General features: G+C 37.7%; 1 protein-coding gene across 4 annotated transcripts in view; it reads left to right on the top strand.

Annotated features, from left to right (window-relative positions):
• SPIN1 (spindlin 1) overlaps window positions 1-18498 on the top strand; it is an 81705-nt gene extending 63207 nt beyond the window's left edge. For 3 of the 4 annotated variants that reach the window (XM_027550383.1, XM_027550384.1, XM_027550385.1), the window contains 3 exons: window positions 4775-5028; window positions 9742-9975; window positions 14962-18498. In XM_027550383.1, the coding sequence (XP_027406184.1) occupies window positions 4775-5028; window positions 9742-9975; window positions 14962-15161 (688 nt within the window). In that variant the 3' untranslated portion in view covers window positions 15162-18498. The remainder of the gene's footprint in view (window positions 1-4774; window positions 5029-9741; window positions 9976-14961) is intronic. The other variant, XR_003512363.1, reaches the window with a different exon arrangement.
• Window positions 18499-19222: the final 724 nt, after the last annotated feature.

Genomic DNA, 19222 nt, shown 5'->3' with positions numbered 1-19222 from the left:
GCAAAGAGCTGACTCATTTGAAAATACCCTGATGCTGGGAAAGATTGAGGGCAGGAGGAGAAGGGGATGACAGAGGATGAGATGGCTGTATGGCATCATCGACTAAATGGACATGCGTTTGGGTAAACTCTGGGAGTTGGTGATGAAAGGGAGGCCTGGCGTGCTGTGTGGTTCATGGGGTCACGGAGTCGGATATGACTGAACGACTGAACTGAACTGAGCAAAATTAATAACAATTTGGAACAAAAGAGTAAATTTCTGATAGTTTGGTGAAAGTGGCCAGGAAAGGGTTACTAAGGTGCTAAGATGTTTGTTTAAAAAATTTTTTTCCTTCCTTTGCTAAGAATTTTTTTTGTTGTTATTTAAATTTTTTTGGTAATTTTTCGTCTTACTTTGGTTTTAATTGTGTACTTTAGTAGAAAATTGTAAGCTTAATAAGTAGGTTATTTATTTATTTATTTGTATTTTTGACCACGCCATACGGCTTGCAGGAAGTTCCCCAAACCAGGGAGTAATCCAGGCATATTATTAACATGTATTGTGTAACAAAAGTTAATGATTAAAATTCCCTTAAAGAAAGTGAGAAAATAAAATCCATGCAAAAAAGGAAGGGTCGTGTTTCTTCAGAATTAAAGGATATAGGAACCACTCTGAATAGGGCTGCTTGCTAGCTAGATTTGAGTCCCTGGTGTTGTTCGGAGGAGGGAGGAGAGTCTCATGTACTTCCACTGGAGGTGACCGGGATGAAAATGCTTGTTCTGAAATGAGATTAAAGAGAGCATCATGCATCTCCCTCTTCAGAAGCAACTGCACGTTACAGAAGAATGCCACTAGTGAGTGTAGGAAGGATGAGTGACTGAACTGCTCTGAGTCTTCCAGTTGCCCTTTTCTGCTGTCAGTTTTGTTGAGAATCATAGTAGTAGAAAATTTCATGCCTCTGAATCTAGGATAGAATCTTTTCTGTTTGTAGTCAGTGTTTTCCAGAGAAACAGCACCAATGTTGTGTGCACAGAGATTGGAGATCAGATCCAGGGAAGAGCTGATATTAATACCTTCAGCTGATTGGATGAGACTCACCTATGTAATGCAAGGCAATCTATCTGCTGATATACATGTTAGTTTTATGTAGAAAAATATCTTCACAGAAAACATTTAGAGTAATGTTTGACTAGGTATCTTAGTACTGTGGCCCAGCCAACTTGACACATTAAAATTAATCATCACACTGGTAAAGATGCTATATTTGCTTATAATTTTGGTAGTAATAATAGAATGTCTGTGAATTATAAAATGGTGCATATGACTGAATTCTTTCTTCAGTGAGTTTTGGGGACCAACCTCTGCCTTTGCTTTGAAGAAAACCTGATCCTGTACACAGGATGAATCACAAGGACTTTTTCCTAAAGATCAAAAGAAGATAGGTAATTGTCTATTTGAAGAAAAATATAATGCTCGAAAAGGTACTTGTATTCTAAAGAAGAAATGTAATCACCTTCGCAGCCGTATATCCCCACAGAGGGCCAGTTGGATGTAGAGGCCCATTTTAAGGGATTATGAAGAGGCCTTGAGTTCACTTTTAGGTTTGAGTATTATTAGTAGTTACAAGTTACTGACTGATAGTATGTTATTAAGGCTTTTCTCTCCACTAAGTTTTATACTGCAGTCTTTTAAAATTAACCGATCTTTATTTATTTTAGGTTATATAGATTGGTTCCTTACTATAAACAGTATTGAATTTAGCTCCCGCTTCTCTGCTTTCTCTCCATTTAATATAAGGTACTCTGTTCCAAATCATACTCTTTTGTTTAGCGAACTTCTTGTACTTTACAGGTATTCTTTTTTCCTTCCCCTTTTCAGAGTGGTGTTAACTCTGTTGTCAGAGCAGGTAATAGTTACATATTGCTGTATTTCTCTTTTTCCCTGTTTGTTCTGCAGTAAAAGATGCTCACTTTCACTTACTGTCAGCTTAAAAGATGCTTACTGTCAGCTCTGTGCTGAAAGCTTTCTAAGCATTCTTGATTATCTGAAACTATCCTATACAGTGGTCCCTTGGTATCTGGGTGGATTGATTCTAGGACCCTTGACACCATACCAAAATCCACGGATGCTCAAGTCCATTATACAAAATGGCCTAGTATTTGCACATAACCTACACACATCCTCCTGTATACGTCAAATCGTCTCTAGATTATTCATAATACCTAACACAGAGTAAATACTGTGTAAATGGTTGTAAATACAATGTAGATGATATGTAAGTTGTTGCCTGCATGTGGCAAATTCAAGCTTTGCTTTTTGGAACTTTGTTTTTCTGTCCACATTTGGTTCAATCAGGATGTGGAACCCATAGATATGAATGACCAACTGTTAACTTCTTCAGGAAGCATCTGTAAGAACAATATTCCTCAAGTTCTTATTTGTCCACAGTTTGATCTGTGTACTTTACTTGGAGGGTAATATAGAGTTCTTGGCCAACTGTGAAATCACCACCTCACATTTTCTTTCCTGAGAACTTGAAGGTTCATCACTGGCAGCGCACAGGGTCACTGTCACATTGTGATTTGCTTTTCCTTACAGGTGATGCAGTTCTTTTGCTTGGATGCCAGGAGATGTTATTTTCCTTAAAGTTTGTTTGTTTTACTGGATGTCTTAGCGTCAATAGTTCTGCGTCCGTTTTACCAGAGATGTGTTTGTACATTTGAGTCTTTCAGGATATTTTTCTTGAATTATTTTAGTATTTTTTCTGTTCTTCTGATTTTAGCTGTTGGGTGATTCTGTCATATAGAAGTTGGAATTTCATATCTGTTCCCATCTGTCTCTTTTTTTATTATCTATTTTCCTTAAATGGACATGAATTTGAGCAAACTCTGGGAGATACTGGAGGACAGAGGAGTCTAACGTGCTGCAGTCGGTGGGATTGCAGAGTTGGACACGACTTAATGACTGAAAAACAACAATTTTCCTTAAATGCTCCTTGGTGTCAATTTCTTCCATCTTCCTCTAGTCTGGTCTTCATTTCTGCAAAGATTTCAAATTGCTGCTTGTTTCTTGACTGTCTGATTTTTCTTGCCTCTCCTCTCGTGTGGCTGCCTCTCATCTGGGCTCTTCTGTTTCTGACGTAAGCTCCTCTTTCATGGCCTTTGTGTCTGCATAACATGAGGTGATAGTTTCCGTCTACCTTGTGGACATATTCTGGGGTTTGCTTCCGTTGCCCCTTGTTGCCACCATGGTCCTCTGCTGAGACTCTTGTACATGGGAAGGGGTGACACTATACCAGGAGAGCTGTCTGTGCTGCAGAGCTCTTCAGTATTCCCATGGCACACTTAATACACTTCTGTGTGTGCTCCTCTGTATTACCTGTTGAGATCTGCCTAGCACCTGAACCTCATCTTTCCTTTATCCCCGGGCCTAATCCTATTCAGGATGTTATTCTCAGCTTATGGCCTCAGTGCATGGTTCTGCCTTTCCTGGAAGGCCTTTTGGCTGGGTGTGTGCAAAGCCTTAAGTGCTGGGCAGACACAGCGTCTTCTGGTCTCATGGTCTCACAATCCTGTATGTAATCCCGTGAATCCTTTTACAGTCCGACTGGAGAAGTTTTCCTTCTGAGATGTTCCCCAAATGGTGTTCCCTCTCTTGCTTAGGTAAAGGATTGTGTCAACTGATTATAGGCCTTATTAATGCAGCTTTAATGGTTTGCTGTATAACCTGTTTTCTCTGTTTCACAAACCTACGAAGTTTACCAAGCTGGTCTACTTCAAATATATACAATTGTAATTTTAAATATTATATCCTATAATAAATTACTTGTATTTTTTAAGGTACATTTGTATTTATTCCATTTATTCACCACTTTTATGGTTTACCAGATGAGAGCTTTATGCCTATATGTAGCAGAAAAGCATTTCTTTTCTGCTCTCTAAATTTTTCCATTCTTGGCATATAGCAGCATCCATGTGCCAGCATGGCTTTGGCCTTCAGCTTTCATTCAAGCCAAGTCTTGTCCGTTGTCTTTGGATTGCTCCATGAAATGAAGGTTTTTTCCCCCTAACATCAAGAGCCAGGTGTATTATTTGTAAACATTGTATGTAGGTTTTTCAATTGTTTGTAACTGATGTATGTCGCTTGAATAATTTTCAATATTACATTATTTGCTACAGATTTAAGGGTTGAAGGTTATGTGCTTTCTAGAGAAGTAATGATGGTACAAATGCATGAATATAAGCCAGCTTGGACTTAGTTTAAGAAAAAGTTAAATGTCTAGTTTATTCTTATTATTTAAGCCAGTGGGAATAAAGTTATGTGGGCATAAGAATGGTTGAAATTGAATAGTTACACATTTCGTTTTGACAAGAAATGGATTTCTGTTTCATAAGACCATATGCACATGCATTTATTTCATGTAGTCAGCGCTTGTCTTTCTTTGATTAATTTGGATAACTGTAAGTTGATTGAATTGAAAGAAACTCAGAAAGCTGAAAAACTGATGCTTAATTTTAGGGCTTAGTTGCTACGGGCTAGTCCTGGTTTTTCTGCCTCCACACTTAAGATGCACAGGAAGCTCCTGTTGCTTGAAACGGGCCCCCTGTGAGCCACCGCTGCATGGCTCTGGGACTGGGAGATGCTGGCTGGAGCCACCTGAACCCTGGGTGTGGCAGTGTTAGCCTGCACAGGACCAGGGTCATTTCTGATGAGAGCATGCTAGCTAGCAGTAGTTGTGTTGGTAGGAGTGCATACTTTGAGAAGATACCTTATATGTGTATATGTGTGAATACAGAAAACATCGGAGCAGTGTGGGACCAAGCAAGCCTGTTTCCCAGCCCCGGCGGAACATCGTAGGCTGCAGGATTCAGCATGGGTGGAAGGAAGGGAACGGCCCTGTCACCCAGTGGAAAGGAACCGTTCTGGACCAGGTGCCTGTAAACCCTTCTTTGTATCTTATAAAATACGATGGATTTGACTGTGTTTATGGACTAGAACTTAATAAAGATGAAAGAGTTTCTGCGCTTGAAGTCCTCCCTGATAGAGTTGGTAAGTTCTCTTTACTATTTGTGCATTATATGCTTTAAAAAGGATTTCTGAAATGGATGCTTTTTGATTATTTGCAACTGGTATTTGTCTTTTTATTGGAGAATAAGCACTTCTGATACATATTTAAATCAGTCACCTAAGACCATGAAAACTGCTGAACAGATGTCCTGAAACCACAGTTCAAAGGAACTGTGAGGGATATAAAGATGTATAAAATTGTTCCCTAAGAAGCTGACAATCTAATAATTTCTAATATGATTATTTCCCACATTTTGCTCACAGTTTATCTGGACTCTGATGGGTAAGAGTATTTCTCATTAGCTCAAATATTCAGTGTACTTATTTCATCGTACAATAACTAAGAAAAATTTCATGTGTTTATTTTAGAATCTTTAGGTGAAGTGTATCTTTCATTGTGTATTATTATAAAAGTGATCATTGCACTTTCAGCCAAAATTTAAACAACCAGTGCATGTGAATTTTATTATATTTTTAAGGGTTTGTTTTGCAAGGTTTGTGGGAAATGAATGGCTTTTTTTCTTTTTCTTTTAATGACAGCCTCAGTTTATTTTTTATATACACAAATGGTCATAGGAGCTATGAATGACTTTAAATGTCATATGAATCAGTTTTGCCTTGCATACCTTAGGCATAATGACTGGTTTTATTTTTAAGAATAAAGTAAAATAGATTTTATTTTTAAGATCAATAGAATACTCCCAAATGAATGTTCCTTTCTTCAGAGTATTTGCATTTTTACAGTGATGCTGCCATTGCCTGAATCTGGTTTATGTTTTTGTAATTGTCCTTTAAAAGCCTGTGTTTTTACAAATATAGCTTCAGCAGTTCTGTACTTGGAGGATAGAATTTTGGCATCAGATTGTCAAGGGAAGCAGCTTACCCAGTCCCCTGTCCCTTTGCTTTTACCCTGTGTTCCTGGGACAATGCTTCCCCATCCGGTTAAGTTTAGCAGAGCAGCAAGTTACTTTTTAATCTTCGCTTTAGATAGCAGATGTTGTCTTTACTCATCCTGTATAAATACAGTTCTGTTTTCACAGAAGTCTTTTTTAAATTTGTGTTTTTAACTACAGGTGACTAATTGTGTAATAGTAAATCTTTGGCATTTTAAACTTTATCTCTTTTAAGTGTGACTGAACACATTGTTCCTTGTGAGGCATGTCCTTTTTCCTCTTGATCTTGAGAGCAGTCCATTTCCCACATCAGAAACTAACATGGAAGAATCTTCCCTTCAGGGCTTAAAAAGTATCCTCACCTTTATATCAATTATTTGTGCTCATTAATTATCATAATTCTTTTTCTGACCCCTTCAAGGGCAAGACTGCTAGCTTATTTGAGATTTTACTGCATTCTGCCACATGACCTGTGTTAGTTCTTTTGTCATCATAGAGCAGAAAAAACTTAGCTTGATTTATTAAAAAAACTGATTTTACCAAACCAAGATATCCAGAAATATATGAGTGTCTCTGGTGATGAGATTTAAGGGTTTCTTAATGTTTTTCTTTCTAGTTCTGGGCCATTTCAGTTTGCATCAATAGACATGGATTGCTTTTCTAAGGAAAAAAAAACAATTTTTAAAAGGAAATCCAAAGGCCTATTTGCAAAGCAGCAGTATGTTATATGCCTAATATAATTATCAGTTAATTATAGTATTCCCTGTGATACTTGATTCTGAAAAGTTATTTGGACTTCATTTATATTCCATGTAGAAAGAAAATGATTTTTCCTAATTTGCTTTAGGCAGTACATTCAAGTTAGTTTTGTTTTCCTTAATCTTAAGCTAAAGGTGAGAGAAAGTGACATCCCAGAGTACTGATTCCCAGAGCGTGGTCTGGGGACTGTTGTGGTACCCTGAAGCATATTCATGAGCCTTATGAGATCAAAATTCATAGTAATCTTAAGGTATAATTTGCCTTTATCACTCTCATCCATTCACAGTTATATACTGAGGTTTCCAAAGATCTGCATAGCTCAGTGAATATATTTTTGATACGAACAGAGTGCATGATGTTACCAAACCATGTATTGGTGAAAGATCCATTCAAAGACCAACAGGTTTTTTTTTTGTTGTGGTAAAAAACACAAAACATTAAATTTACTACCATAACTGTTTTTAAGTGTACACTTCAGAGGTATTAAGTATATTCACATTGTTATGAAATAGATTTCCAAATTTTTTTATTTTGCAATTCTTTCCTCATTAAACAACTCATTTTCCCCCTCCCACCAGCCCCTGTATCCACCATCCTGTTTCTGTGAATTTGATAACTTTAGGTACATCATAAGTAGAATCATGTTGTCTTGCTTTTTTGTGACTAGATTCTTTCCCTTAGCATAACGACCTCAAGATTCATTCATGTTGTAGCACGTGACAGGATTTCCTTCCTTCTTAAGGCTGAGTAATATTCCATTGTATGTGAATACCACATTTTTTCCCCATTCATCCCTGATTGTACTCTTGGTGGGTTCCTTCTATCAGGGCTATTGTGAGTAGTGCTGCTATGACATGGGTGTACAAGTATGTCTAAAAGCCCTGCTTTCAGTTCTTTTGGGCATTTACCCTGAAGTGGAATCATACAGCAATTTTGTTTTGAGGTGCCTGTATACATACTGTTTTTCCATAGTGTTCATTAACATTTTACAGTCCCACCAGCAGTGCATAAGGATTTCAATTTCTCATCTTCACCAATATTTGTTATTTTCTATTGGTTTTGATTTGAATTTTTTTTGATGATTAGTGATGCTAAGCATCTTTTTATATGCTTTTTGACCATTCATATGTCATCTTTGCAGAAGTACCTATTCCTTTGCCCACATTTTTGATTGGATTATTTCAGTTTGTTTTGTTTGTTGCAGAGTTATAGGAATTCTTTATGTATTCTGCAGATGAATTTTAATTTAATAGTTTGACAGAGGTTATTGATAATGATTTCAGATTCTACAGTGCAATTAACCTTTAAGGAAAGCCAAGACTTGCTGAGTTTTGATGTGATATCAGAGGAGAATATCTAGAATTATTTGAAAAGACGAATAAAATACTCTTTTTCAACAGCATATCTTTGTGATTTTAAAAGTCAACTAAAAGTACATGCAAAAAAGATTGAATATTGAAACAGATATGAGTCTAGCTAGCTGCCTGTTTCTAAAGCTAGATATATATTAAAATTTTGTTAGAAAATAGTTATTTTTCCTTAAAAATGTATTTCTGTGGGTATCTTAAAATGTCTTTAGATACATCATTTATAATTTTAAAAATAGTGATACTGATATTTATCATACATATAAACAAATACTCAAAAATTTTAGGAGTCCTGAGATCAGAAAGTTTGATACCTTCTGGTTTGGAGAAACTGGTGGGATTTTGCTTTAGTGTTGTGCAGCAGAGAATCTGTTATGTTTGGTAATTATTGCACATGTAAACAAAACTACCATTTGTGTCTATTAGAGTGTCTTTCTGATAAAATTGAATAGCAGTATCTTTAAACAAAAATAGAAGCTCTCATGAATGAGATAGAAGTGCCTTTTTTTCCTTAAAGAATTATCTGAAATATGAAGAATGGAAAAATCTTAACATCAATAGGCTCCTCCATAATTATCCCAGTGTTAAAAAAGAAAAGAAGCTTGTCATTTTTCACCTGTGTTCCTAATGACAATCTAGAACAACCTGCTTTTCCTCTGAAATAATTAATTCACACAGCAGTGTTGAACCCCAATGATTACAGTGGGATCATATGATGGGATGATCATATGATGATCATATGATGGGAAGAGGCCTATGATGGGAAAGGCCTCTGCTGTCATCACTGTGCAGTCTAAAAACAAATAAACAAACATGTAAAACAAGATGATTATAGATAGTGGTGAATGTCCTTAAGAAATAAAACTCAAGTGACCGAGCGGTGGGGTGCTTTTCATAACATGGTCCTGGAGAGCCTCAGGGAGGACACCTGCTCAGGATGAGCCAGCCCCTGAGGATGTGGGGGCCGTGGTCAGCCCAAGGGCATCCCAGAAAAAGATGCCCATGCTGCTGAGGTGTAGGCAGTAGGAGGAAGGTGACAGAACAGGAGGGCAGAGGACCAGCAGGGAATGAAGGCTGAGGGGCTTTGGCTCTGGAGAAACAGGTTGTTATTCAGATGATGAAAGGAAAATGCTGGAGTATTTTAAGCAAATGATCGACATAATCTGGTGTAACTGCCACAAATACCACTCTGATTACTGTAAAAAATAGATTGTAGGGGCAAGAGTAAAAACCTATGCCTTGAAGCTTAATATCTGGATTTTAATAAATGACCATTTTGTAAATGTAAGGGAAGGTGGGTAAAAGTTATATAGGGACAATACTAATTTTGGAACTTTTCTGTAAGTCTATAATTATTAATAATTTAAAATAATTATTGTAACCAAAATACTTTATACCTTGAATAAACAACTAAAATTTTTAATTAAGTACAGTACCAAGAGCAGATGAATTAGAGAAAGAAAAACAGATTCTCTTAGTAACATGACTTTGGGGCATAGTAATTCTGTGGAATCCATCCTGGGCTGGGTCAGTAATGTGAATTTGGTGGTTGTCCTTCGTACAGCCCTCCACATGATTCTGAAGCCTGATAGTGTATTTCAGAATCATTTCTTTGAATAAGTTCAGTCTTCACAGTGCATATTTTGTAAACCATTGTTTGCTTTTTTTGTCCCTAGCAACATCTCGAATCAGTGATGCGCACCTAGCCGACACGATGATTGGCAAAGCAGTGGAGCACATGTTTGAGACAGAGGATGGCTCTAAAGACGAGTGGAGGGGAATGGTCTTAGCACGCGCCCCTATCATGAACACATGGTTTTACATCACCTATGAGAAAGATCCTGTCTTATACATGTACCAGCTCTTAGATGATTATAAAGAAGGCGACCTTCGCATTATGCCCGATTCTAGTAAGTATAAATCGACAGCTTTTACTTTTGATACTTCAAAAAGAATTTGAATTTCAAAACAAGGTCTTTGATGAATTCTTATGGAGATACATTTAAAGTTTTTAATTATTAGGGATAAGTGATTGTTTTAGTTAGGTTGTAAAGAATATTTTCCTTTCTCTGTTCTGAACTTTGGGTTTTTATATGAATAGAATATATAATATGGGGTCCTTTGTAACTGGCTTCTTTCACTCAGCTTAGTGTTTTCAAGACTCATCCGTGTTGTAGTGTGTCCATACTTCATTTCTTTTAATGCCCAAATACAACTCCATTGAACAGATACACTATATTTGTGTGTTCATTCGTCTCTTAACTTGCCTTTTTGAATCTAGATATCCTGGTGGTAGTAAAATGAAACCTCATTGTGATTTTGGTTTTCATATTTTTGATGACTAAAGTTGTCAAGTATCTTTTCTTGTGTTACTGGCCTTTGGTGTGTCTTGTTTTGAGAAATCTATTCACGGCCTTGGCCTGTAGTTTCAGTTACGTTGTCTTTTTGTTACTGAGTTCGAGTCAGTAGTCTAGGTACAAGTCTCTTGTCAGATGCATGACTTGCAGATACTTCCTCTTATTGTCAGAGTTGTCTGTGTACTTTCTTGATAGCCTTCTTTGAAGTACAAAAGTTTTTAATTTCATGACATCCAAGTTGTCTATTTTTCGTTCTGTCGCCCATGCTTTTGGAGTCATATCTAATAATTCCTTGCCAAGTCCAAGGTTATAAAGATCTACCTCATGTCTTCTAGAAGCCTTGAATATGTTGATCTTCAACTCTTACTTGGATTTTTGATACATTTTCATTTAATTTTTGTTTATGATGTGATGTCAGGTCCAACTTCATTCTTTTAAGTTTTAAAATCAATAAGTATGAATCTTCCTCCTTTTCTTTCAAAATTGTTTTGGCTGGTCTTTGCAATTTCATATAAATTTTAGAATCAGCTTGTTGGTTTCTGCAAAGCAGTCAGCTGAGATTGTGTTAGATATTATGTTGAATCTCTTGGTCAGTTTGGCATGAGCGTATTGCCATCTTAACAATGTTAAGCTATTGATCCATGAGCGTGGGATGTTTTTTCATTCATTGAGATTTTTTTCTGTGAATAATATTTTGTAGTTTTCTAAGTTTTGCACTTTTTACATGTATTCCTGAGTATTTCATTCTTTTTGATGCTGTTGTGACTAGAATTATTTTCTTAATTTCAGTTTTAGGTGAGCCTTTTTTTTTTTTAACTACTCAATGGCTTTTCCTCAAACACATGAAGTCTTGGCCTTGGACAAATGTGTCTGATAGACAGTGGATATATGAGCAATGTGCTATCCTCTCCTCGTTTTTGTCTTTTTTTTTTAAGCTCTCCCTGTGAACATGCTGCTCGTAAACCCACTCATGGTCATCTGGCCCTGACTTCTGCCGCCTTAGAGTTTTTTTTTTTTTAGTTTGTGTGTATTCCTTATGAGTGTATAGTGGAAAGTGTTTATATAGGCAAGAATTTAGTGATGAGAACATTCCTTAAAAGCTTTTCTCCAACCTATATGAAATTTTTAACATTTTTGTAGAGAAATGTCTAAAGCAGGTGCTGTTGACTTGATAATAGAAAGTATGGGGTCATTTGCATATTACCCATTGCCTGTACCGACCATGTCTTTATCCTCTCACTCCTTTCTTTTGAACTGTATGAAAGTCTATTTGCTGTTAGAATCTGTGGTGATGTTCTGATACAAAGAGCTCCATGGTGGCCTTTGTTTGAGTCTCTTGCTTCTTCATTCATGGTTGCTATAAAACGTATGGCAGTCATGTATATGGGATTTCTTCATCCACATGAGGTGCCATGAAAGTGTGGTGTGGTATGATGCTGCTACTTGATGGAAGAGCACTATTGAAGAAGAGTTCAGCTTAGATTTCCTCTTTACTCCTCCAGAACTGGTAACATGCTCATGTGGATTATTTGTATTATGTGAGATCAGAATTGCAGGTTCCGGATTATATCATTCAGTGAGAGAATTTATTATAATCAAAGAGCAAACTGCTGTTAATGTAAATACAAGATATGGTCCAGACCAAGATACATGTGGGAATTAAAAGGCGCACTTCTAACTAGTGTGTCAGGATGACTGGCATAAGCATGGAAACCCGGGATACCTGGTCGTCCTGCTTGAAGGCTCTCTGTTGCTCCATAGGAAAGGGTTCCAGTTACTCAGGAGCAGTAAGGGGTTTCTTAAAATAGAAATGTAACTGCCTGGTGCCATCCCCTTGCCAGCCCCCTCTCCCCTTTGTACATTGTTTCTTTGTTGTTGGTAGTGATAATTTGCTCTCATTTTTATGTGTTTTCCTAGAATTTACAGAGTTCTTGTTAGGTCGTAGGGTGAGCAATGTTTTCCAACACTCAGATTTTCTTAGGGACTTTTAAAAAAAGTTCAGGTGCCCCATCCGTCCTCCGAGATTCAGTTGAGTTCACCTAGCACCTATTTTTATAGCATGAGAAATCGCTTTTATTTTGAAACTGGGTTAGGAGAACCATGTGTAATGAAATGAAGTTGAGGGAGAAAAGCTTTAAGGAGTCCCAAGATAAGGCAGGAATTCTTAGGCATTTTAAGTGTGTAGTACATTCTCAGTAATCCCAGTAGGCATTGTCTGCCTTAAACTCATTTCAAAGTAAAGCAATACTTTGTTTCACTAAAAGGAATTACTAGATTTATTATGTATTTTTGGCTGCATCGGGTCTTAGTTGTGGCATGTGAGATCTTCCTTGTGAAATGTGCAGGCTTCTCTCTGGTTGTGGTGTGCAAGCTCCAGAGCCTGTGGTCTCACGTTGCAGCACCCATGGGCTTTAATTGGCCTATGACTTGTGGGATCTTTGTTACCCGACCAGAGATCAAACCCGCGTTCCCTGCATTGGAAGATGGATTCTCAACCACTGAGGGAAATCACCAGTGCAGACTTATTTTTAAGAAGTTATAAAACACAACAATTGTAAATCAACCTCGTGGTTCACAGGTTAAAGTGTCTGCCTGCAATGCGGGAGACCTGGGTTCGATCCCTGGGTCGGGAAGATCCCCTGGAGAAGGAAATGGCAACCCACCCTGGTGTTCTTGCCTGGAGAACCCCATGGACTGAGGAGCCTGGTGGGCTACAGTCCACAGGGTCGCAGAGAGTTGGACACGACTGAGCAACTTCACTCACTCACTTATATGTCAATAAAATTTTTTTTTTTAAAAGAAAGATATTATTATAGTTGACAACTGAACAACCTGGGGGTTGAGGTGGGGAACTGATCCCTCTGAGCAGTTGAAAATTTGCATGTAACTTATAGGCAGCCCTTCATTTCTGTGGTTCCTCTGTATCCATGAATTCAGTCAACTACAGATCTGTTTACTGTTGGAAGAAATCCCGTATAAGTGGACCCATACAGTTCAAACTCCTGTTGTTCAAGGGTGAACTGTATTTAGTTTTTTCTTGACCTTTTCCTTCTTTTAGTCCTTATTACTTCATTAGGTAATTATCAGATCAGATCAGATCAGTCGCTCAGTCGTGTCTGACTCTTTGCGACCCCATGAATTGCAGCACGCCAGGCCTCCCTGTCCATCGCCAACTCCCGGAGTTCACCCAGACTCACGTCCATTGAGTCAGTGATGCCATCCAGCCATCTTATCCTCTGTCGTCCCCTTCTCCTCCTGCCCCCAATCCCTCCCAGCATCAGACTCTTTTCCAATGAGTTAACTCTTTGCATGAGGTGACCAGAGTACTGGACTTTCAGCTTTAGCATCATTCCTTCCAAAGAAATCCCAGGGCTGATCTCCTTCAGAATGGACTGGTTGGATCTCCTTGCAGTCCAAGGGACTCTCAAGAGTCTTCTCCAACACCACAATTCAAAAGCATCAATTCTTTGGCACTCAGCCTTCTTCACTGTCCAACTCTCACATCCATACATGACCACAGGAAAAACCATAGCCTTGACTAGATAAACCTTTGTTGGCAAAGTAATGTCTCTGCTTTTGAATATGCTATCTAGATTGGTCATAACTTTCCTTCCAAGGAGTAAGCGTCTTTTAATTTCCTGGCTGCAGTCACCATCTGCAGTGATTTTGGAGCCCAGAAAAATAAAGTCTGACACTGTTTCCACTGTTTCCCCATCTATTTCCCATGAAGTGATGGGACCGGATGCCATGATCTTCATTTTCTGAATGTTGAGCTTTAAGCCAACTTTTTCGCTCTCCACTTTCACTTTTATCAAGAGGCTTTTTAGTTCCTCTTCACTTTCTGCCATAAGGGTGGTGTCATCCGCATATCTGAGGTTATTGATATTTCTCCCGGCAATCTTGATTCCAGCTTGTGCTTCTTCCAGTCCAGCGTTTCTCATGATGTACTCTGCACAGAAGTTAAATAAGCAGGGTGACAATATACAGCCTTGACGTACTCCTTTTCCTATTTGGAACCAGTCTGTTGTTCCATGTCCAGTTCTAACTGTTGCTTCCTGACCTGCATACAGATTTCTCAAGAGGCAGGTCGGGTGGTCTGGTATTCCCATCTCTTTCAGAATTTTCCACAGTTTATTGTGATCCACACAGTCAAAGGCTTTGGTAATTATAGCTATAATTAAATATGAGCCAGAGGAATTTCTGGTTATGCTTTTTGAAATTGTTTACATATCTAGATTTTTGTAAATAAAGTTTTATTGACACACAGTCACACCATTCATTTATGTGTCATCTGTGTCATCACAGATGTATCATCACAAAGAGATACAGCTGAGTAGTTGGTACAGAGACCATATGGCTTCAAGCCTGAAATATTTATTGTTTGGCCATTGAAGAAAAAGTTTGCTGACTTTTGGTCTAGAAAATCAAGATGAGTGCAAGATACTAAAAACATTTTTAAAAATTATTAAAATATGTGAGTTGGTGTGTATCTAAAAACTGACTCTAAATTCTTTTTTTTCCTTCCCCCTTTAAATATAGATGATTCGCCTCCAGCAGAAAGGGAACCGGGAGAAGTTGTGGACAGCCTGGTGGGCAAACAAGTGGAATATGCCAAAGAAGATGGCTCTAAAAGGACTGGCATGGTCATTCATCAAGTAGAAGCCAAACCATCTGTCTATTTCATCAAGTTTGATGATGATTTCCATATTTATGTCTACGATTTGGTGAAAACATCCTAGATGTCATCACGAACTTTACCAAATTTGTGGAACTATTAAATGTATAATTTGTAGACATAAAGACTTGATTGCTTTCCAGTTTAATGAAAGCTTAAATGTCCCTGCGAACCCACAATCTCTGCCAGCAGAACTGGTTTTGTTCTGAATCGTACAGATTTATGTGAACACAAAGCATTTTGTGTAAGGAACTCCTTCCTCTTAAAAGAAGTCTGTCTGTCTGGAAGGGAGTTACAGGCAAGTCTGGTAAAAATTAAGCTAGTATCATAGTCATTTAAAACCGTAATAGATCTTATCCACTTTCCCCTTCACTCTTAACACTTATTCTGCTGCCACAATGCAAGCATAGTTTGGTTGCATTTTTGTTACTGCCTTTTTTTTTTTTTTTTTTAAGATATATATGTATGTATATCTCTACCTATCTATATCTGTGTGTATACATATATAATATATATATACACACACACACAGATCTGTGTACACACACACACACACACACACACACACACACACTTCATTGGCAGTTCTTTGTGGATTGAGGTAGGAGTTAAATAATTTTCTCCAGTTTAACAGGAGTGCTTGACTTTATATCACTGCTGTTTATTTAAAAATTAAATCTGGGCACAGGAAGAACATGGGGACATTCAGCTTGTGTTGAAAGTCAGAAGTTCAGAGCACCATTTCAATCCAGAGGGTTTAAACTGTAAATTCAAACATGAATCACTTGTGGATATTTAATGACCCACATTAGAATTTATAAAACAATTAGAAATCTAGGTAAAAGGCTGCCTTTAATTCTAAGCTTTGTACATTTTTTGTTTACATTTTTTTTAAATCTTAAATACTTTTTTAAAGCGAAGCCCAGGTACTTGGTCCACATTGTGTAATACAGGTGTGTTTTGGATGATGCATTTGGTCCACTATTTGTACAAATTAGTACTAGTCTGGGTTTTAGTACATGGATTTAAAAGGCAACAGTATATCAGTGGTTTATGTGTATTTGGTAGGTTCCTGGAAGAACATAGTACTTTTATATTAGAAATGTAAGAATGGCATTGTTGTCTTTTACCAAGTTCTCTCGGATCCCTTTGTTATTATTACTGTTATTATTGGTGTATGATTATGGTCAGAAGGCTTTTCCCCCTCAAAGAATATCTAGACAATTAACAGCTTAAATTCCTGACACCTTTTTTGGTGCTGTGTGTTCTTGCTCACGGTGTGCTGATAATGTGGATTCATTCCATGTGGTGGGTCCTGCCACATCAGGGTCGGTCACCTGCGCTGGCTTGTGGGTGTGACTGATAGCAGCCCTTACCTGTTGGAACCTTCCCTGCAAGGCTATTTGAACTAAAATAGAACTGCAAAAGTGGTTCGTTTAGCAGCAAAACATCAGCCTATCACTTTGTTTTGGATGATCTCTGGCAGTTTGAAAGCTGGCTGGGAGAAAGATGGTTTGTGAAACCAGTCTTGTAGAGGTTGAAAATCTTACCTAAGATTTGGGCAGAAAGCTTAAATACATAGGCTGGCAATCAAACACCAGGTCTGTGTGACCCCTCTCATAGCTGTTCTTGATGTTAGTTTCAAGGCCATGCTGTACGTGGTTGGTATGATGCCCATTTTCACTCTCAGGAAGGCTTTGCCTTGTTGTGCTGGCGTATGGTAACCTTGTGCACCATGTAAATCCAGCACCTGGTTCTCTGCAGTGTGCCCTCACCCAGGGTGGTCAGGGGTGAGCTTCTCCATGCAGTGAGTACCTAGGTCTTAGGTGTTCCTTCTGTGGTTGAAACAAGTGTCATACTACAGAGCTGTCGTCTGTTCTGCTGGTGGCTCTTGTAAGAGTTCCTGCATGTGAATCTCAAGGCTGAGCCCAGCTCCCCGAGTCCAAGAGGACACAAATGGCCAAGAGAGTGAGTTGTCCAGTGTGCACTGCAGGAACAGGACACAGTGACTATAGGCTGAAAAACAAAGTCCTCTGGTGGTATCTTGAGGGTTGGATCAGTTGAAACAATTCTTGCATTACTTAATGACTTGCATTGTGGTTTTTCTGCAAGTACCTTTAGGAACTTTTAATATACCACATGATCTGCCACTGTCGAGATAAATGTGACATGTGATTTGTTATCATTATTTTAATCATTGTTCCATTTATTGCCTTTAGGGTTGAAGGAAGGGGAAGGGGTTTTATGTTGTTATTTTCCCTTTTTTTTTTTTTCATTCTTTTTCTTTTGGTGGCTTAAACCACACTTCCTGATGCCGTGACTAACTCTGCTTCCCAGCTGAGTATTTCAGGCTTCGTTTAGGCTCATGTTTCAGATCTGCATGCATTGCTTGCATTTTCCTGGTATCGGAATGTTGGTTCCTTGTTCTAGGAATACAACATTAATTTCCAAAATTATCATGGGACTTGTGACAACACAAGACATGAATCTCTGTATAAAATGTATTGGCCTTTCTCATTGACCTGCTATAGTATTATTGTGTCGTGTGTGTGCGTGTGTGATGTCTGGCTGCCACGTAAAGCTTCAAGGGAAGACCTTAAAAGCAGACCATCCTTTTTTGCATGCTCTATTCTAAGTAGAATGTTCAATGTAACTAACTAAAATTGCATGTTAAATATATTTAGGTTTTTTGTTTTCTATCTTTGTTTTTATTTGTTTTCAGTTTCTGTATATTTGCTTAACTGTGCTGTTGTAGTGGTTGTAGGATATAAATGCACTGGTGAAGCAAATGTAGTGCCAACAGAAGGTGATTTTCCTGTTGTGTATGTCTTGCAGCATTTGAAGGGACTGTGCATTCTTGAAACAATCACAGTTGCTTCTAAACCAGATTTCATTTCTGCTATTGTTTTACGTGCCAAACCCCCAAGTGCATTGGGCTTGAGTCTCTGAACGCCGTGGACCCATTAGAAGACTGTTTTGATTGTCACAAATTGTAGTGCCTGAAAACATTATTAAGCTGATTGTCTTAAAAAAAAAAGAAAGTTCTCCAAAGACAAAACAGGAATAATTATTATAACAGAAAACAATTATGGTTGAAATGTCTGTGGTTCCTTGGAAATGCTGCGCTTTTTGTATTTTCCATCATTAGTGCAGTTGAACGAATGTGTATAGTTCAGAGGTCTTCGTGTTCGCATTTTAAAATTAGGTAAATGACCTCATCTTTCAAGCTTGAATTCATTTTTAATTTTAATTTTATTTTATACAATGTGTAGACAGTTCCCTGTTCTCTGCATTTAGAAGTATAAACAATATAAAGCTGTTAATTCTGTAAGTAATTTTTATAATTATGATGTAACTCTATCCTATCCTTAAAACATTTAAAATAAACCCTTTATGTGCAACTTTTGACTGCAAATTTTGTGCTTATGAGCAGACTGTGATGTGTTAAACCTGCTTCTGTGAAAAGATTTTTTGAAGTTTTACTTGAAGATTTTAAGTAACCTTTTCCCCTCTTTTCACCAATGTAAATGTCAGGTATACATATAGGAACAAAAAGAAGTAGAATTTTTATTTGAATGGTAATTAATACTACCTAAAAAGAAAAGGGGCAATAATCAGTAGCCCCAATATATTATATAGTCCAAAGTATTAAACTTTGTGATTAGCAATTAAGAAATTTCAATTTATCATAAAATTTTAAATTTAAAAAGAATTTTTAAATAGGATTAAATAATGTGTTTTATACTTTCATATCTTTTCTTGCTGTAATTGCATATTGTTTTTATTAATACTTAAGTACCAATTAGATTCTGTAGTGGAAAATCTTCATTTTAAGCACCAAGGCATATAAGTACTGAAACTATGTACTCTGTTTTATCTTCCTGGATAATTTTATCAGAGTAAAAAGTAGAATTTATGGTATTCCTACACTTAAATTAGATTTTTTTTTTTTTTTTTAATGTTACCCTGTTTGGCCCAAGGATCTGTGGTTAAAGGTGACGGGACAGGTCTTCCTGCTGGCAGAGTGGCGGGGGAGGCTTGGTGTGGCAGCCACAATGGCCACTGCCAAGGCCATGGCCGGGGGAGGCAGGGTCACCTCTCAGGCTCTGGTGGGAGGAGCCACAG

Source organism: Bos indicus x Bos taurus, chromosome 8 (genome assembly GCF_003369695.1).
Source record: "Bos indicus x Bos taurus breed Angus x Brahman F1 hybrid chromosome 8, Bos_hybrid_MaternalHap_v2.0, whole genome shotgun sequence".
Classification (NCBI taxonomy): domain Eukaryota; kingdom Metazoa; phylum Chordata; class Mammalia; order Artiodactyla; family Bovidae; genus Bos; species Bos indicus x Bos taurus.
The sequence above is the reverse complement of the archived record's forward strand: the minus strand, read 5'-3'. Positions and strand labels throughout refer to the sequence as shown.